This window comes from Phocoena sinus, chromosome 15 (genome assembly GCF_008692025.1).
Source record: "Phocoena sinus isolate mPhoSin1 chromosome 15, mPhoSin1.pri, whole genome shotgun sequence".
NCBI classification, from domain to species: domain Eukaryota; kingdom Metazoa; phylum Chordata; class Mammalia; order Artiodactyla; family Phocoenidae; genus Phocoena; species Phocoena sinus.
Genome location: NC_045777.1, coordinates 11,812,177 through 11,833,545, shown reverse-complemented (window position 1 = coordinate 11,833,545; position 21,369 = coordinate 11,812,177). Strand labels below are relative to the sequence as shown.

Sequence of the window (21,369 nt, the reverse complement as noted above, 5' to 3'; positions counted from 1 at the left end):
TGAATGATTAACTAGTCCAACCAGAGAGATGCTGGGAAGAATTATTTTAGAGTATGATGATTTGAGGATAAACACATGCAAATTGAAGTAACAACGGGTCCCTGGATAGGCCTTCCAAGGGCGCAACTCACTCTCTGCTCAACTTCCAGGGACAATAACCCCTCAGGGAATTAGCATGATCTGTGTTGCAAGACCAGCAGTGGTGCAGGGATGGAGACCTGCCACGCACCCTCTAACTTTGAGAGAAAACAGGTTACCTCGCCAATGGCCCAGAGAGAAGCCCCAGCAACCTCTAACCTTGGAGAGGCATGAACACGTGGACTGGGTAAAGGTCATGACAGCACACATGCTCCTTTATCTGGAGTGATACAGGGGAAAGAGCTCTGAATGGCGGTCAAGGTATTCCCGAGTTTTATCACCCAACTAGAAGCAGGTTCGGGCAGGGTTTAGGGAAAGTCACATGACCAAGCCACTCCAACACCCCCAAGATTACCTGTACATGTGAAAAATGGAAGTAACAAAATCCTGCCTACCCGATGGAGCCATATCCGAGTCAAGTGAGACAATGTGTGTGGGATCATCTGTTAAACCGAACACCACACAGGATGAATCAGGAAACAAAAATCTGCTTGGCCTTCTCCCTTGACTTCAGGAGCTGCAGGGACTCCTCTTCCAGGTACGGTACAGAGCTCAGGGAGCTTGTCCCGTGAGGCCACAATTTGGCTGAGAAGCTCTGAGAAGTTGATCGTTCGCTCTTTGCGAACAAGAAGAAAGGAAGTAAGTACCAAAGCTTATGGGTTTGCTAACTGTAGTGCTTGGTTGCTGCTAAACTGGCCAGCAGGACAGACTGATAAATTAGGGCATGGTCAGTTCTTCTCAGGATTTAACTTCCCTTTCAGAGGCAATGCTTTCTCTTGATATCCCAACACCCCAGAATAATTCTCACTTGCAACGGTTGCAAAGCAATTTCACATTCTACGGTGAGCTCTGGACAATCTTAGAACTTACTACAGAAGAAAAAAGGATTGATTTGGAGGAAAGAATATTTTTAAAAATATACATATTTTATAATACTAGGCTTGAGTGAAATCACTAAGAAGCCACAGGGGAAGCACATTAGTCCTCAGTTAAAGAAATAAGTGGCAAATCATGAATGCGAAGCAAAATGAAATCTCAGAATCTATTTTCTAAATAAAAACCATCCCTGGCTGGAGACTGGAGAGGCTTCACGACAGACCCATTTAACCATCTGGAAATACTTCCTCTGTTCACTTTTTGGAAGAGTTAAAAAGAGAGACATAAAAAAGACAGCCTCCTCTCAAAGGTGAAGAACTTGCTATGTACAGTCTTTTGTAAAAGTAGTTAAAGTGAAAACCACAATTCGGGAACAAGTTCTTACAATATAATGACAGGCAAAGCCATCTAACCTCGATGTTCTTTTCCCCTCTTTATATACTTAGTGCTTATAAGATAATAAAAGTTACAGGTAAAAGTTCCAAAGACTGAGGCAGAAATGTTCACTCCTGGGTCCATCATTACCGCTTAGCTGAACTCCTGGGAGGAGGCCCTCTGAGCAGACCACCTCTTTACTAAAAATATACCTGAGTCATTCACGCTGCTGTTCCTCTTGGCATAAGCGCTCCGAACCACCTGCTCGTAAACCTGAGCGCCGATCGTTCTCATGTTGTCCCGGATGAGAATGCCTTGAGCCTGCATCATGAAGAGGTAGGTGTTCACTGCAGGAAACAGATGGGGAGGGAAAAGAGGTTAATTCAAAAGCAATCAGTAACATAAAACACACAGAAAACCCCACATAACTTTGGGTTTCTTTCTTTTTTATCCCCTTTTCTTTTTGAAACCTCTTTCAGCTCTAAAACCCTACAAATGCTGTAACTTCTATTTTCCATACTGGGTTCTACGTTTTCAGGACACCAATATTCCTTGGGTAGCTAGCAGAACTTAGGGGTATTTCTGTCCATATTCAGCAGTTTTAGAAAAACCATAAATGAAAAAAAAAATTATATTCTACCTGGTCTTCAAATACCCAAGCTGTATTCTAGCACTGTTATGATCAGAAAGACCTTTATGGATCAGTTAAAACATTCTGAAAAAGATCTCTGCTCTCTTTAAGTTCACATTCTCAATACTCAATCGCTATTCTCAGAGAAAGGAAACCACCAATTGCCCTGCCTTCTGGAAACACTTAGACGTAGGTCTGGTCCTGGCTATCTTTCGAAAGTGGTGATGAAGGTTCCAGCTATTTTTCTTTGCTTTATTTGGAGAGAAGAAGAAAATAACGGAAGAATGTTAGCAGTCCTCACTACCCACCCACCTCAGCCCCAAAGTTCAAAGCAATGGGAAAGGAGCAGGGGGCTTGGTCCAAGTGTCAGTTAAAACATATTCCCTTCACGATACATACATAAATATCCAATCATTATGTTGTGCACCTGAAACTAAAATAATGTTATATGCAAGTTATATCTCAATAAAAACAAAGCGAAACAAAAAACCTCCATATTCTTAACAATATTAACTGCCCAATCATCGTCATCTTTGGAAACCGATCTCAGGGGTGGCACATTTATAAGTCTAAACTCTGGCGTGTGCTAGGGATCATCTGAACACTTGACTGACCTCTAACCAGGCCCCAGGCAGGTATGCAGCAGAGAGGCTGGGCCACTCCTCCAGACTCAATATACACAGCCTCGGGCGGTCCTGGTTCTTCAGCAAGACATATTTTGCGGACACTGTCTCATCATTCTTATCACAGTGTCCTGCACATAATGGGCAGTAAATAACGACTAAATGGATGAGGCTTAGAAGTCTATTTACTTTATTTCAAGCTATTGTGTGTGGTGCTTGTACTTGTGATGGGGGTGCGGACAGGGACAAATCAAATGGCACAACTCTCAATGTGGAAAACATCAGGTGGCCCACATTAAACGGGGACATAAACTCTTTCAAAAGATTTCTAATCATCTCTAAGATAAATCCAGAGCCGTAAAATAATTAACAAAAGAAATCACTGTTCAGAATGCTTTTAGAAATGAGTGAGCAGGTTCAGATTAGGCCCGGCTGTGACTGGAAGACAACTGCATGCTTAACTCCTGGCACTGGCTGAGAATAGATCAGATACAGTGTTTACTCTCTGTAGCAAGAAAAAGTTACAGGAAAAAAAATTAGCTTCAAATCCTTAAAGAAAGTACCATGCTGTGAAGCCTCTGAAAACAACAGTAGCATCTCATTTTCTATTTACAGCAGAGAGCACTGTGCCCGGTCATAGTAGGTAGGTAGGTAGTTAAGCCTAAGATTTAAACTTCTTCCAATATCATATTTCTAATATGGTTCTGTACTATATTTTTTAATCACTTAGACTTATGTATATTATACATACTATATTAAATCTTCCTTCTATCCCCAACATACTACTTAAACCAGTTGTATTCAATAATATAGAAACAAATATTTATTGAACATTGTGTGTAAAGCTGTCAATTAGGCACTGCAAAAAATACACTATCTCTTTTCTCCCGAATTTCATCTTCTCTGAGCTTCTTATCTTCTACACTGTAAAGGGCACTGTTGTTAGCCCCTCTTTTAAAAATTCCCTCCCTGGGCTCCCCTGGTGGCGCAGTGGTTGAGAGTCTGTCTGCCGATGCAGGGGACACGGGTTCGTGCCCGGGTCCGGGAAGATCCCACACACCGTGGAGCGGCTGGGCCCGTGAGCCATGGCCGCTGAGCCTGAGCGTCCGGAGCCTGTGCTCTGCAGTGGGAGAGGCCACAACAGTGAGAGGCCACAATAGTGAGAGGCCCGCGTACAACAAAAAAAAAAAAAAAAAAAAAATTCCCTCCCTTTCTTAGTTCTGTAGGATTCCTCTAGGGCAGTTCTTAAACCTTTCCCTGCCTATTGCCTGGAGAGCTTTCTGAAGCCTCCCACCCCCAGAGACCCTGATTCAGTAAGTCTGAGTGGGGCCCGTGAATTTGCACTTGTAACAAGCTCACAGGTGATACCAGTGTGGCTGGTCAGAGGACCACACTTCCAGAACCAAGGCTTGAGGGAGACTTCAGCTACCTAATAAATAATAGTGAGTAACATTTATTGAGCACTTAATTACCTAATTCTTTATCTCGTTTAATCCTCATAACCTAAGAGGCAAGTAATACTATCCAACTTAGAGTCAACTTCTAGGCTTCAGTTTCTCCACCCTGCTTCACCAAGGTCACCGAGGGATGGATTTGAACCAGGTGGACCTACGCTCTAACCACTGAGATTAAGAACTTGCTCATCCATATTCCAGCCACAACCTGTCCCTCAAAGATTTCACACACCCACATGACTTAAATGATTGCTCTTAAGGAGATAGCTCTCAAGTCTTTATCTCCTACACAAAGCTGCCAGGTGGATCTTTCTTTTCTGTTTTTTTTTTCTTTTCTTTTTTTTTTTTTTTTTTGTGGTACGCAGGCCTCTCACTGTTGTGGCCTCTCCCGTTGCGGAGCACAGGCTCCGGATGCGTAGGCTCAGCGGCCATGGCTCACGGGCCCAGCTGCTCCGCGGCATGTGGGATCTTCCCGGACCGGGGCACGAACCCATGTCCCCTGCATCGGCAGGCGTACTCTCAACCACTGCGCCACCAGGGAAGCCCAGTGGATCTTTCTTAATTACAGATTTAGCCACACTGCTCCTCAAAAGCCTTCTACGTCTCTTGCCTGCATGCCTGGGCTTCTGTTGATCTGCAATGCTTCTGCTCTCCTTTCTGCCGTCCAAATCTCATTAATCCTTCAAACCCCAGTTTATATAATTCTCCAGTTTTCCCCTTCTAGAATTTCTGTGGTACTGTTAAAGATTGTCAAAATTTTGCCTTTTGTTTACATTTTGTCTTAGTTTGCTAACAACTGTCTCGTGTGTTAGTCTTGTCATTCAATTAACAAATTCACACAAACCACGTATTATCAATGCCTTTTCTAATTATCCACAGGAATTAGCACAAGGCTGAAAAAACAAAAGGCTGAAGACATAAATTTTGCCAAACAAAAGAAAATAATCACAAATTCAGACTCGGGGTTGGATGGGATTTTAAAGAACACTTTTCAATACCTCCTCATACACCACCCAAAAACTATGCCTTCCAAGAACACAGAATCAGTAAGTAAAATAAAGCCATCTTCAAAGAAAATTCTACTTTGGGTTGGGCCCAAAATGTTTTCCAGCCACTTTTACCCACTGGTTCTCAACCTGCCCCTTGACAGAACAGTAAAGTCCCTTTCCCACACTTCAGATATTGGAAGACAGGCATTTTCAACCTCCCCCCACCCTCACCTCTACCCCACCTAACCTCCTCCTGCAACCCCATGCTAGATAGCCCCACTTCCTCTGTGAGCCCCCTGCCCTTGCCATCACCACACCTTCCCTCCCCATCCTGGCTGCTGTCCTCTGAATACCCGCCCAGTGGTCTACACTTTGACAAAGAGTGGTGCCCAGGCTGACAGTGGTCCAGGTGCAGTCTGATGGGCCCAGAAACAAGCAGAGCTACCAGCAGCCCTATTCCATCTGTTACCAAAGCGCTGTCAACTAAAGCTCCCTCTTGGAGATGCAAATGCACAATAACTCAAGGCCAAAGAGATCCTACAGGGGAGAGGCTGAATAATCTAATCCACCATTTCCCAAACCAGCCCCTTTTCCCCCACATAATATAACTAGTAGCATCAAGTGATTCTCTGCAGAACTCACTTTGGGCAATTCTGTTTTGGGTATTTTTATTAATAGAATTTAAAACTTCCACTACATGGTAGATAATCAATCGAGAATTGCTGAGTGTTGTTAGTAAATAGCAGTCACACCATATTACTGATTCACATTAAGCTTGCTAGAGGCAAAATACTCAATCTTTTTAGCTGCTAAGCTACACTTCCTCTGTTCTGTGCTCATGCAGTTGGTTATAGAGATCAAACTGTAGGACCTTTACAAGTGTCCCTATTAAAAGCCTTGTTACTAAATTTAGCCCATGGTTCTGGCCTAAACTAGGAAGTGTATATGTGCGCTGCTTTCAATCTAAATGATCTCATTTAAAATTCACATCTTTGTGAAGTAGGTATCATCTTGATTTCCTATTTAAGATAAAGATGTAAAGTCCTCCAGAAGTCATTTACCTAAGGTCACATGGTTAGTGAAGTCAAAAACAGAGCGAGGTGAGGTTAGGTGTTCCATACCACTTTGATGAACGTTTCTTTGAAAAATGGTACTTTCCAATAATGTGTTCCTGATCAACTGTAGCTGAATCACAGATAAAAAAAATTTTAATTGGCACATGGTTGTTAAATCCTTAATTGTGTCAACAAGTACCTACGGAGCCCCTACTTTCCTGTGCGCTTTTTATTTTTTTACACACAATTCTAGGCCACTGTGGGCCAAGGATGAGCAGGACAACACAGAATAAGGTACAGACACAATTAAATAAGAAGGTATAATGCAGTGTGATAAATGCTAAAATAACATTTACTACAAATTCAGGCTTACCAGTAGCTTTTTTACACTTTCACGAGAAATGGTAATTATTATCCAGCCCCTGCTTCTAGATTGAGGCATCTCTTATGATCATAACTTAGCTGAGAAAAATAAGCCCCATTAAGGTTTACATAATTGGAAATTTCCGTCCAGATGCCAATGTAAGCAGCCTTGGGCCATGGCTTTAACTGGAGAGTTTCCGGGAGCAAAGCACCGGGCCTCCTAACAGGAAGGCAACCATCTCCTCTCTCCATCAGAATTCCAGTCAGCCTTCCTATCCCTACGAATCAAGTAACACGATTTTCACTTGAACACACACATTAATAAATGACTCTGACTCATAAAAAGTTCCTCACTAGATAATGAAATCTGACATTCCCGATTAGGAGCAGAATCATTTGACACAACTGAACCCAGGAGGAAATGACAATTAGAAGATTCTATGTACTTAAAGAGTTCACAATTTGTTTTAACCTAAACATGTGTATCCTTAATGTTTGTTACATCTGGCTTGGTAAGCTAAACCAGCATTAAGAAGTAGAAAAAGAAAGCCATTCCTTTCCTGACCACTGTCTAAAATCTGTCTTAACACCAACACCCAGACACTCCTGGCTTTATTTTTCTATTACACCTTTTCTTATTTGTCTTGTTATCACCCTCTAGAATGTGAGCTCCATGAGGGCAAGGATCTATGCCCCTGGTGGCTAGAACAGTGTGTCTGGAACACAGAAGATGCACAGTGAACACTCGAATAAATGAGTATCTAAGTCGGGACAATGAACAGTGGAGACCTCTAAACTCAGCTGTGCCCAAGAAGGCGTGGATATGGGATTTCAAGCCTTTCTCTCTCCTTTATGAGAGGAACTCAAAATGCTTTGAGTTAACCAGCTTCATTGCACGAAACTGTTCTTAAGAAAAGTTCAGCAATTCCTTTTCACCAACTGAGCAGAGCTGCCAAATAGATTAGCTTTTCCCTAAAAATGTTCTCTGGTACTCTCACTCTTCATGAAGTTGTTTGTTTTTTTAATCTTCCTTAATATAACGCACAAGTTTATCCAAAACCTTGTGCAATATTATTTGTAATAGGAAAACAATGGGGAAAAAAGCTAAATGTCACCCAAAGGAGACTGGTTGAATAAATTACTGTACACCCACATGGATGGAGTACCGTGAAGCTACACAAAAGAATGAGGAACCATTCAAAATAGCTCCAAACTGGCAAGAACCCAGACGTCCATCTATAGTAGAACAGATTAAAAACGTGTAGCCTATTTGAATCTTGGAAAACTATACAGCAACCAGAAGAGACAAACTGCAACTATATGTAACCACATGGATGAGTCTCATACATCACATGGAACAAAGACACCAAAGGGCACAGATAGCGTAATTCTATGTACACAGGGCCCCAGAAGAGGCACGACTAATCTGTAGTGTCAGAAGCCAGGGAAGAGTTATCTGTGGGGCAGGGGAGGAGGGTTGGAAAGGAGGCTTCTGGTCATCTTTTATTTCTTGACCTGGATACTGGTTTCATAGGTATATTCATTTTGGAAAAAGTCATCAAGCTGCTCACCTACTTGTGCACATTTTAATATGTATGCTATACTTCCATAACATTTACCAAAAAAAAAAAAAAAAAGAATGAGGAAAATCTATGAACTAATTCCCAGGATATATTGTTAACTGGAAAAAAGCGAAGAGCAATAGTGTGTGTGTGTGTGTGTGTGTGTGTGTGTGTGTGTGTTATGCTGGCTGTTCAAGACATAAGGTGAAATTTTATACACATATTTTTTTTTTTTTTTTTTTTTTTTTATTTTTTTGCGGTACGCGGGCCTCTCACCGCTGTGGCCTCTGCCGTCGCGAAGCACAGGCTCCGGACGCGCAGGCTCAGCGGCCATGGCTCACGGGCCCAGCCGCTCCGCGGCACGTGGGATCTCCCCCGGCCGGGGCACAAACCCGTGTCCCCTGCATCGGCAGGCGGACTCTCAACCACTGCGCCACCAGGGAAGCCCTATACACATATTTTTATAGGAAGAAACGGGAAAGGCAAACCAGGTAAACATTCATTATACACCTATTGTGTGCCAGGAACTGCCCTTCACTCTGTGAATAAAATGATAATTATAAATAAGCTACAGATCTTGTCACTATCTTCAGTCAAAGAGCCAGACAAGGAGACCGTAGCCAGTGCTGTCTGTAACGGGGAACAGGAGAGTGGCTGTAACTCATATAGTGACGCGGGGGATCAGAAAATACTCTCAAGAAGAGGTGACTCTAGGATATGGTCTTGAAAGAAGAGCGCTGAAATAGGAAAGGGAAGAGCAAATGAAGGGGCACAAAGGGAGAAAATACATTTGAGGAACTAAAAGCAGTCGGGTATGGCTGGAATGAAGGGTATGTATGGCCAAAATGCAAGGACGCGGTGGGGTGGGGATGGAGTTAGAAAAGCAGAGGGGCGCAGGAACACAAAGGGCTTTATGTGCTATACTTAGGGGCGTGACATGGAAGAAACAGTCCAGGATCAGATTTCAGGTGGGCCAACTAGTAGGAATCAATCAAAACAAGTGAATACACCCCTACTCAATTTCAGGGCTCCAGATAAAAGACTGAGCATTTTAGTATCCAGACCCAAGTTCCTTAAAGGGAGAAACTTCTTTGGATGAACTGAATAAGGTGCTGTACGTAGAATCCCATTTGGTTACTACAAGCTGGGTGCCAAATCTTACCAAAGACTGTATTTTCGCTCTACATGAAGCAGCAGGAGGAATGCCCTGTCTGCCAAATCTTGGAGCAAGCAGGTGGAGTGAAAGCCATCAAGATATAAAGCCAGTACTACTGATACACAGCCGGGGAGAGCTGGGGCAGGGGCGGGCAAAGGTGGGCCTGGGTTCAGTGGGCCCATCAGAGTAGGTGTTCTTTCCCGGGATTGACTCACATCTGGTATCTTTGTTCTGAACACCCCCTACAGGCCAAACAATGTATGATTTCTAACAGGGTCAAGTACATTCCAGGAAAACAATGGAACAAATCAATGGACCAAGGATTATACCCCATTCACATTCATATGATTTCAAAATAAAATAAAGGATGGGGAAAGGGAGAGCATATAAAGGGAACAGACGTAGAAAAGGAATAAATAGAAGAAAACAGGAAGGCTGCTCACTCTCTCCTCCTGCCCCCATATATAAAATACACCAATGAGATATAATAAAAATCAAGGGGAAACAACGAACAGAATATGTCATAGGAATGTTGAAGTTTGATTTCTGCCATGCTAGAATATCTGAAAAACCTGCATGGCTTTTTTGGACCAATATTTTCTGAGAAATACCAGAACCTGAAAAATAACTGATCTCCCCAAATCAGAGATTATCAGTGTTCACTGTTCCGCACAATAGGTGTTCCGTAAAGAATGAACCCACTTATTCTGCTTATAAAGAGACAGATTCCTGTAAAAAGCAATGCATTTCTTGAGTCTCCTATGTGTCAGTGCCTTTCTAAATACCTTCTGCGTTATCCCATTTCATCCTCACAATGAACGGAGAGGTAGGTCATTACTCTCATTTTATAGATGAGGGGACTGAGGTCTGGATATAAGTAACTATTTGGAGCCAAGATTTCCCAACAGGTCTTTGTTTCCAGAGTCCAGGTTTTTAACAAATATGTTCTATCATCTCCCAGGTTCTGGATGCCCAGGAGTCCTGTGAACCCACAGCTGTCATCACCACACTCTGCTCGCTGATTCCTTTCATCTGAATCTTTACCTTGAACTCATACATGATTGGCCTCCAATATTCCACTTCAGTGGTGGTGCCAATGATCATGGTATAGTCTGGTACATCCCTAGAATTTTATTAAAATTTTATCAGTTTGAAGCTTTAGTATGAATCACAAATTTCTGCATTTCAGATCTACTTAAAATGTTGGATACTCATACTATACAGAGAGAGATGAAGACCCAAGGTGTGGGTACACAGTGACAAACATTGAAGAAAAAAAGAAAGCTGTTTGGGTTTTTTTTTTAAGATGCAAGGAATTTTTTGACAATAAATTTACACCCTTCGGCACATCTATTTTAACGTTCTGGAGCAACTGTGTGACAATTTTCACACTCCTCTGTACGAATGCTTTCTGGTGACACCTGTTCATACTAAGCTTTAATGGCTCTTTTCGTGGATTTTCCTGATATCATCCCACCCCCAAGATTAGAACTGTCTTGACTCTTTCCCAGCTGATAAACTCTTACCATGACCCCTATAAATGTGAGCCTATCTCTTCCAGCAGGCTGGAAACTCCTCACGAGTACAGACTGTCTTACTCTTTTTTTTCATCTACAATATCTGATAAACAGTAGACACTTAGCTACTTATTAAATTACTGAATTACAGCTCAGCACACAGCATGCTGTTATGGCCATTTGGTGGAGGTGAGCCTTGTTTTCTCAAATGAGAAGTAGACTGTTTTTTCTGCAACCATACAAGAAAGATTCTATAAGCCAGAAGACAGCATAGTGCAACTGATACTTGACTAACTTTTCTGGTGCAGTGTAAAGTATAACCTTTTGGGAAAACTATTTGCAAATTCAACAAAGAGCCATAAAAATACTCGTATCCTCTGATCTAGCAATTTCAAGGAAATTATCCTAAATATGAGGACATTCTATGCACGAAGTTTTTAATTAAATTATTCCTAAAAACAAAAACTTGGGAAACAACTCAAAAGCAACAATTAAAGAACAGATAGGTTAACAGTAATACATATTCCTGGTAGAATCCTATACAACTTTAAAAGCAAAAGCCATGAAACCTTATAAACAGAATAAATGTGGAACACCTAGCATAGACTATCATACTCTTAAGAATATGAAGAAAAGTTCTGTTATATTATGGTAATTATTGCTAAAGAATAAACACATGCATAACGCAAAAACTGACTAGAAGCAACTTTACTAATATGCTTAGATGGTGGGGGTAACAGTGATACGAATTGACTTTTTTCCTTCTTCTATTTTTCCTATTTTCTCTGTAACAGCTTTTTGTCGTTGTTAATATACAGTAGGGAAAAATAAAGGATTCCTCCAGCCAGACTGCATTTATATAACATGACATTTATAAACAAGATATTCACAATTCCGTTCTTTGCTTGTCAGGCTAATGGGAGAGGGGGTAGGTGGGTGTATAAAGTGTCCAGCTGCCACACTTGAACTATCTCCACATCCACATTCTGTTCTAGAAAGGTTGCCAATAATGGCTGCTACATTCTCCTTAAGTCCTCCCTACCTTGAAGGCCAGGAGAGCTTCTTAGACTAGAATTGCCTACAGAAACCAAGAATTTACGCATGGACAAGGTGTTCTAGTTTTCTCTCTTGGGAGTAGAGTATATCTACACTGCACCAACAACAGACCTGAGGGGAAGGAGAAGAAACCCCTCATATTCTAAGGGAAAAAGGTAGAGGTTCGAGTCCTGTCCCTGGCTGGCTCTGTGGTCCTCTCCGGACCTCGACCACCCCATCTGTACGATGGCATTGCTGAACTGGATACAGTTTCCTTATCCTTTTCTACCAAGCCTGACCCCCATCACTGATATACATAGGAGATCTTCTGTAAATAAAAATGTTTATATTTACACTGAATATCTTCAAGACATAAACTTATATAATATTGAATGTGCTTTTGCAAATCACACAAACCCCTGTAAATTCTGATTCTTCTCCCTTCCCTTTGGATCTTGAGAATCACTAGACTGCAAAGTCTCTTTCAGCTCAAAATACCACAATTATAAACTCACTGTCTTCTCCTCTCTTCATTTGGGAAAAACTGACTTACAAACACCTCAGATTTACATTTGTCTACCTTCTCGCTCCTTCTTTTCCATAGGGAGTAGGGTTTGGCTGTCCTTACACCCCGGCCTTCCTTTCCAGAACAATGGCGCTTTAGCCCTCTTCATGATAAAGCTAGGAGTGGAGACTGAATGAGATAGGAAAGCACATTCCCAGAGCCACTGCCTTCTCCATACACACTGGAGTGATCTAGAGGGAACATGGGTCCACACAGGGCTTCTAATTCCCTATATTTCCTCTCTTCCTCCCTGACCATGCTGAAAAATTGCATTTTCATGATGATTTAAAAGAAAACAATTCTATAGTAAAGAGCTGAATTTCTTTAACTCAAATGCTATCTGCCTACAACTCAGTTTCTTCTATCCCTTTGCAAATACATAACATAAGATTTTAGGATCAGGCTAAAAGTTGCTTGTCTAAAGGATTCAAAAGACTGACAATAATGAATGTTGGTGAGGATGTGGCAGAATAGGTGTCTCCTACCTTGCTGAAGGGAACATCAATTGATATAACCCATAGAGGGCAACCTGGCGATGTACTATGTCAAAGTGAAATGTTCACACTCTTTAAACCCACTTTCAGGTATTCATCCTAAAGAAATAACTTGACAAATACGAAGTATGTCCAAGGATGTTTATCTCAGTATTATTTATAAAAGCAAAACACAAACCTACCTAAATGAGCAACAAAAGGACTAGAGGAAAAAACTGTGGCAGAGTCATACCATGGAAAACTAAGCAATCATTACTTCATGAAAAGAAATCATATTGTGTAACAATGTATACGGGACATCACATTTGTGTTAAAGTAAAAGACACAGAGGAAAGTACATGCATAAAACAATTTTGAAAATTGTACATCAAGAAGTTCACAGTGTCATTTCTGCTCAGTAGAATTATGGGTCTTCTATAGTTCCTTTGCTGTTACAAGGCAGCATTTCCATGACAGTCAGAAAAACCCTTGTATGATAAAGAGAGTCTCTGTTCCAGCAGTGGAAATTCTTGCAGTAACCAAATCTGTTTGAGTTGATCCAAAATTTCAAAGTTTCCAGAATTACTAAGAATGCCTTTTTCACACAGCCCCTATTTTTAATATCTAGGAACAAACTCTAGGAATGCTGCCTTAGGACATGGTCTTTTTCATTTTTTTAAACAATGATGTTTTCATCTTTTTAAACAATGATCATACGTTTTTATACGGGGGAGGGACACAAAAACACATCCAAGCTTTTGCCTTCTTAAGGATTCCCCCCTCTTTACTGCTCCAGACCCAAATAATTTCCCCAACCCCAAACCATTATTCTACTTTCGCCTACCCCCATATGATTCATAATTATCCTAAAACTTCTGGTGCTTCTAGTTGTAACTTCATCAAGCAAGTTTTCTCCATCCATCCCACGATCCCAAAGTATTTTTCCGTAGACAGCTCTTTGGTCTCCCTCCTGATCCTCTTTTGGAAAGGAGATTATTCTTCATGTCCTATGGGGATAATATATGATAATCATATTATTTTTACCCTAGAAGATTGTAACAGACTAATAGGGTTATCTACTCTTTAGGAAGTTAAGTGTTTCCAGAAGGCATCATTTTAGCTGAAATTAGCAACCCAGTTGTCAAACACATGAAATCAGAGCCATGATTTCTACAGAAAGACAAAAATTACTAAAGAAAGCACTTGAAAATGTCTTGACTCTGAGGCATAAACACTCAGCAAAACAAGGTCTTCCCTTAACTCCCTGTGGGTATGAAACCCTCCCTCCAGACCAGATGGCTTGTCTTTAGCAAACATCAAACTGTAGTCCTAGAAAGGGGTCTTCTGAGCCACTCATTTGCTGTCATCTATAATATCGCTTTGCCTTTCACTTGATCCAGAATGATCAGAAAATAACTCTTCTTTCTTCAGCTAAGTGATGCTCACATGTTACAGCAATGCAAGGCCCACCAAGTCCACAGAAACAGAAGGGCCAACCTATTTTACAAGGGAATGCTGTAAAGTGTAAATCGTGTTCAAAACTTATAAGACTACTCTGGAACATTAAAAACAAATTCTTCCCACAGATTACTTGATTGCAAAGGGCAAAGTACACATTTACAATGGGGAGATTAGACAGGCATCCTTGACCAAGGGATCAAACTGGGCATTGCTAACATTAAAACAAGGTAACAGGGGCTTCCCTGGTGGCGCAGTGGTTGAGAGTCCGCCTGCCGATGCAGGGGACACGGGTTCGTGCCCCGGTCCGGGAAGATCCCACATGCCGCGGAGCGGCTGGGCCCGTGAGCCATGGCCGCTGAGCCTGCGCGTCCGGAGCCTGTGCTCCGCAGCGGGAGGGGCCACAACAGTGAGAGGCCCGCGTACCGCAAAAAAAAAAAAAAAAAAAAAAACAAGGTAACATTACCTTCAAGAGAATTCCTGCCAAAAAACTTTTAACCTACATCTAATCAAGATTTTAGATCTCTGGTTTACAAAAAATACAGGGGATTAAGGAAGACATCAAACTCAAACCAGGCAATTCCACATTGTAGGACAGTCTATGAAACAATTGGCCTGGACTCTTCAGAAAGTTACTGGGGGGTTGGAGGACCGGGCAAGCAGCTACAGACTGAGACCAAAAAGACATAGTCAAATATAATGATATAATAATGTGAGTTGGGGGGAGGAAAGCTATAAGTAACATTTTCAGCACCACTGGGGAAATTAGGATATGGACTGGATATTAGAGGATATTATGAAAGTACAGCTAATTTTGTTAGTTGCAATAACAGTATTGTGGCTATACAGGAGAATATCCTTATTTTTTAAAGAGACGCCTGCTGAGGTATTTAGAGTTAAGTATCTTGATGCTGGGAATTTCCTGGCAGTCCAATGGTTAGCATGCCACACTTTCACTGCCAAGGGCGCAGGTTCCATCCAGGAACTAAGATCCCGCAAGCCACACGGCATGGCAAAAAAAACAAACCAAAAAAACTTGATGTCTACTTACAATTCATTGTACATCGCTCAGAGGAAAAAGAAAACAGAAAGCCAGAGTTAAAATAAATAAAGCGAAGTGGTAATAACTGTTGACTCTAGATGGAGGGTAATGTGTTCACTGTGTTATTCTGTATACTTTTCTGTATGTCTGAATTTTTTGATAATAAAAATTTGGGGGCAAAGTCTGATTTTGGATGTATCTCAACTGCCAACTACATCTAAATTAAAGTATACTAATGCTATACTAAGAATTCTGTAAGTGGGTCAAAAATTATAATACAGGGAGTAAATACCCTTAGTGATGGTCACATAAAAACTTAAAGCATTCATTGGCAATTCTTTTTTTTAAATTTATTTTATTTATTTATTTATTTTTGGCTGCATGTGGGCTTTCTCTAGTTGCGGTGAGTGGGGGCCACTCTCCGTTGCGGTGCAGGGGCTTCTCACTGCAGTGCCTTCTCTTGTTGTGGAGCACGGGCTCTAGGCTTGCAGGCTTCAGTAGTTGTGGCTCGTGGGTGCTAGAGCACAGGCTCAGTAGTTGTGGCGCACGGGCTTAGCTGCTCTGCAGCATGTGGGATCTTCCTGGACCAGGGATCGAACCCGTGTCCCCTGCATTGGCAGGTGGATTCTTAACCACTGCACCACCAGGGAAGCCCCTCAGTGGCTATTCTATGCCCCACTCCCTAATTCTTTACTTTCTTTTTGGAAACAAAAGTTGCATTTACTCTTTTCCTCAGGAAAGCTGAAGAGAAATTATAAATAAATCTTCCTGCTCCCTCACTTAATCTTTGAATGGCTTTCTACCACCTTCAAGGTCAAGTTCAAATTCCTCATGCTTAGCGTGACTTTTGAGTCCATAAAACCTCTCCCCTGTCTCTGCAATTTCAGATCTTGCCACTCCCCAATTCCAGCCACAATGGACGTCAACAGTTCTCCAGGATCTCAGACAACTCTGCTCCTACTGCCTGGATCTTAAAGGCACGAAAACAAGGAAGGCTTCCCAGGAGAAATCAACTATCACAGAAAAAGCATGTGCTTGGGATGAAAAGGGAGGGGAGGAGAAAAGATTCCAGCGAAGACCAAACCCAGCTGTGCCTCCCTCTCCCTTCACATATTCCTTAGGTTGGCTTGTTTGCAGCTCTCTTCAATTACAGTTGTAGGTTGGCCAAAAGAAAAATGGCTAATTCCTGAGATTGGATTTATTAACAGACAAAAGACAATTCCTAGGCCTGCACACCCCACAATCAAAAACACTACAGTACGTCCAAAGACCTTATGACACTGACCCTCTGCCGGCAACCATACAGCACTGAAATGTCAAAAAATTAAATTACGGTCCTTTGTAATAGATTTAGCACTTCATTTTTAAGTATTAACAAGACTGCCAGAGGGAGTAAGTTTATCAAGGGATAAGAATCCTATCAGAGGCCAATTAATATTTCTCACCACTCCCAACAACTCTGCTCTCCAGGGTTCAAAGTTGCTTACAACCCTGTGGGTTTGTCAGCAGGTGCCTCTGAGCAATAACCTATTACGATGAATGTACTAGGGGCTCAGTGTACAGGGAGGAAAACCTGAACTATTAGAAATAACTACCAGAGCAAATTTAGTATTGCCCAGATTTTGTTTTTTGTCTTTTGCTGACAATCCACAATCTAACGCAGCCATTTGATTTTTAGTCTCTCTTCTCACCTTGGTTTTCCCTTCTCACAGTTAGTTTGAAAATCAGCAAATGCCGGGACTTCCTGGTGGTCCAGTGGTTAAAAATCTGCCTTCCAATGCAGGGAACACGGGTTCGATCCCTGGTCAGGGAACTAAGATCCCACATTCTGTGAGGCAACTAAGCCCGCGCACCACAACTAGAGAGAAGCCCGTGCGCCACAACAGAAGATGCCACATGTTGCAATGAACATCCCGCATGCTGCAACTAAGACCTAATGCAGCCAAATAAATAACTATTCAAAAAACAAAATAAAATCAGCAAACGCGTAACATTCATAAACTGTCAGTGGCCATCTGTGTTTTTCACAATTAGATCACTATTAAAGAGGAGCAAAATTTTCAGCTCTAGACTTTACTTCGACGATCGAGCAAATCATTAAAGGGGTGAGTGAGTGACTCATCTTTAGAGTAGGGTTGCTGTACTCTGAGGCCACCCTAAAACAAACCTAGTTCTTGAACTCAACTGTAGGCCCTGAGGCTTCTGGCTAGAGTTTTATTACTGCCTCTCCCCCACACCCCAACTCTAGCTCCTGAAACAAAGCCTGGCACTTTCTGGATCCCTGCTCATAAAATGACTCAGTCTACTGATGGGGTCATTGGCAAATTTTTAAGGAACTGAAATATTATCAGGTTAAAAAGTGAGTTAAAAAGAAAAAAACTGTTCTAGGAGAGCTGTGAAGTACATAAGAATAATAGAAAAATTCACCTAAAAGAAAAAAAAAAAGATTGGGCAGCACCAACTATAACCTTCTACCCACATGACCCCTCTAAGTGGATCCACAGAAGACTGTCTTGAAGTGTCTTTTGCTAATTTGTGGTTAGAGCACAACACAAGAAAATGATGCTCACAGCAGGACACTAATACTAAGTAATTTTATGAGATTATGCCTGCGTTTGTGTTAAATAATTTATGCTGGGAGCAGTAATAAAAGCGGAGATGAAGTTAAGCTATTAACTGAAGACTGTACCAACCTCATTCTTCCCCCCAACCAAAAAGAGAGAGAAAGAGAGAGAAGGATGAATGAGTCCCTTCAAGACCCAGTGCAAATGTACCTGCCAATTGATCTCTTCCTTCTTTAAAAAGCCCTGCTGCTCTTATGGGCACACTTTTTGCACTTGGCAGTTGTGCAGTGGCTGTGAAGTCTGTGAAGGCCTCCTGGTACTAGGACTAGAGCTGGCACACATAAAACTAGTTGGAAGCCAGCTGAAGGCAGGGGAGGCACAAGGGACAGAAGACTGTGAACGGCCTGTCCTGGCCCATCTCGAGGGAAGGACAGAGAAAAAACCACACAACAATAGTTTTCACTCTTTAAAAGAATAAGGTTCAATGATATTCATTCTCTGTGTTTAAGATGACTAGCTGCTGCTGCTTTCTGGTAAGGAAGGGGAGTCATCCTGAGAAACAGAGTTACTTCTGTGTTCCTCTACAACATAAAAGCCATCATCATTCTAATTATGGGACTCCGGTATCCTAAAACCAGCCTATGAGGTGTGTGCCTAGCTTTTAAAAGGTGCTACAGTGTTGATAACTTCTTTGTTCCTGGAGGCATTTCTGCAATCTTTTCAGAAGAACCTTAAGAGTATTAGCCAGAAAGTGCTACAACTTTCTGATGTCAGTCAGGGAGCATGGGCTAGAAAGGGAACCACAAGGCTTCAAGGATGACCACAGCCTCACCACCTATCACGCGAAGATAATCCACACTCAAGTACAAGTTCACCCTGAGTATGAGAAGTCTTAAAGTAATCTCCCTCCCCAAAGTCTGGCCCTAAGATCACACCTTAGACACTGAATAGGGTAAAATGCTCACAATCTCCTTCTACCCCACCTCCCCCCACCTGCTCAGCACCACACCTCCACTCCAGTTTCCCCAAAGCAGCATTTCCAGGACAGCACGATTCTTTAATCCACTGAAATTTCAACACTGGCTAAAGTGTACTATTATTTCTTTTTTTTTTTTTTAATTCCCTTTCACACCATTTAGACTGTAAACACACAAATCTCTAATCCCAAATGCTAGGCGCAAACCCTTGGTGATTATGTTAAAGTCAGGCTTTTTAAATTCTATTTGATCTTTATCTGATTTCTGAAGTGGAATTCTCTGCAGAGGAAAAGAGTTGAAACTGCTTTTTTTATGATGCAGCTGAACAGATAAAACAAAAATTAAATATAACCAGAACACAATACAAGAGTCATACTCTCCAAAATTACATATGGATTTGGCTAACGTGGTAGGTGAAATATCTTTTAAATCAAATGTTAGCATATGCTCTAAAGACATTTTCCATCTTAGGACTCAGGGTAAACAAATTTTATTTCTTCAGAGCAGAGGAGAATGGCAAGGTAAAGAATCAGATGACATTGGAAGAGAGCCTAGATCTCACCCCTCCTCAGATGCCAATCAGATACAGCCTAGGGCTCCTGGGCTAAATTAGAAGATGAAGGTCAACTTGGTTACTAATCTCCCAGAGACAGCCCAAGGGAAGCAAGACAGAAAAGCAGAACCAACCCTGGGACTCAAATAGGATTAAATGCATATCATAGCATTATGTATAGCCCAGGACAGGTGGGTAATAATTTGGCTGGACAAGAGTTTAGGCCCTTTCCTGAGTTATTCACCTACTGTTCAAAGAATGCAAATGCATTCCTATTGTAGCCACAAGCTAGACACCAGCCAGGAGTCCTTAAGTGGACACACCCTCTGGTACAGGCGGGCACTACCTCTGAAGGACAAAACTTAAAATCAGCTGGCCATGAGGTCTTGAAAAATGCCTACCAATGTATACTTGATAAGATACATAATCGCTGAGCCCTGGAAGCCATCCAGGAGCTCACCAGGTCTTTGGAAGGGCAAAGTGAGACAGATATAACAGTGTAACAAGGACACACTCCTCTCAAACTTCGTCCTAGCACAAGCCTTGATGGAGAAGAAAATTAAGAGACAAGGGGTCTCATTTAATTTTGATGAAGTAAGTATTATTATTTCCATTTTATAAAAAAACAGGGCTACCCTGGTGTCGCAGTGGTTAAGAATTCGCCTGCCAATGCAGGGGACACGGGTTCAAGCCCTGGTCCGGGAAGATCCCACATGCCGCAGAGCAACTAAGCCCGTGTGCCACAACTACTGAGTCTGTGCTCTAGAGCCCGCATGCCGCAACTACTGAAGCCTGCGTGCCTAGAGCCCGTGCTCCACAACAAGAGAAGCCACTGCAATGAGAAGCCCTCGCACCGCAACGAAGAGTAGCCCCTGCTGGCCACAACTAGAGAAAGCCCCCGTGCAGCAATGAAGACCCAATGCAGCCAAAAGTAATAAGTAAATTAAATAAATATTTATTTAAAAAAAAAGAAAAAGAAAAACAACCTGGGAGTTAATCATTGCTCTGACCTGGCTTAAAAGCTCCCAATAAGCTTGCTACTAAGACCTTGGAAACCCTTGGCCTCCAAAAATACTTCAACACAGACACTGTTACTGCTAACAGGGGCAAAAATGGAAAGTCCTCAGGGTTCCTGGAACCCAAAGCGGGGTCCCCTCCAACCTCCCAGACACACTAATTTCATCCCTTGCCCACTAGATGATGACATAAAAAAAAGAAAAAAGAAAAAATTTAAAACCTAGGAGACTTCCCTGGTGGCGCAATGGTTAAGAATCTGCCCTGGTCTGGGAAGATCCCACATACCATGGAGCAACTAAGCCCATGCGCCACAACTACTGAACCTGCACTGTAGAGCCCGTGAGCCACAACTACTGAGCTCACATGCCACAACTACTGAAGCCCACACGCCTAGAACCTGCGCTCCGCAACAAGGGAAGTCACCGCAATGAGAAGCCCGCGCACTGCAACAAAGGGTAAAAAATAAAAAGGGTAGCCCCCAGCTCGCCGCAACTAGAGAAAGCCCATGCACAGCAACGAAGACCCAACGCAGCCAAAAATAAATAAATAAATAAATTTATTTATTAAAAAAAATAAAACCTAGGGCCAATACCCAAAGCCAACCAACCACAATTCAAAAGGAGAGAACAATGGATACTTTGATCTTCCTTTTCAACTCTCATCACAGCTGACTGTTTTCAGCACTGCTGGGATGGCTCAGTGAACTATGGGAAATGACCTGAAAGGCCCACTGGTAATGACTAAACGGGGACTGCGTCTTGAAAAAGACTTCTTGCCTCTAATTTTGTTAATTTATTTTATTTTTTAACTAACAAAGATTTTTCTGCAATTGGCAGTCCCGAAGTGAAGCTGAACATTAATTTTCATTCTATCCTTAGTCATTCTCTCACTCCAGGCAGGAACATCACTGAGTCTTGCCTATGAGACCGAATGTTGGTTAAACAAA

At 42.0% G+C, this 21,369-nt stretch overlaps 1 protein-coding gene across 2 annotated transcripts in view; it reads right to left on the bottom strand.

Annotated features, from left to right (window-relative positions):
* The window catches only part of B4GALT5 (beta-1,4-galactosyltransferase 5), an 82,517-nt gene that overhangs the window by 19,685 nt on the left and 41,463 nt on the right, over nucleotides 1–21,369 (bottom strand). The window contains exons 1-2 of one of the 2 annotated variants that reach the window (XM_032604823.1): nucleotides 13,657–13,978; nucleotides 1,602–1,736 (exon numbers count right to left, since the gene is read on the bottom strand). In XM_032604823.1, the coding sequence (XP_032460714.1) occupies nucleotides 1,602–1,719 (118 nt within the window). In that variant the 5' untranslated portion in view covers nucleotides 1,720–1,736; nucleotides 13,657–13,978. Of the gene's footprint in view, nucleotides 1–1,601; nucleotides 1,737–13,656; nucleotides 13,979–21,369 lie in introns of those variants that run through there. The other variant, XM_032604822.1, reaches the window with a different exon arrangement.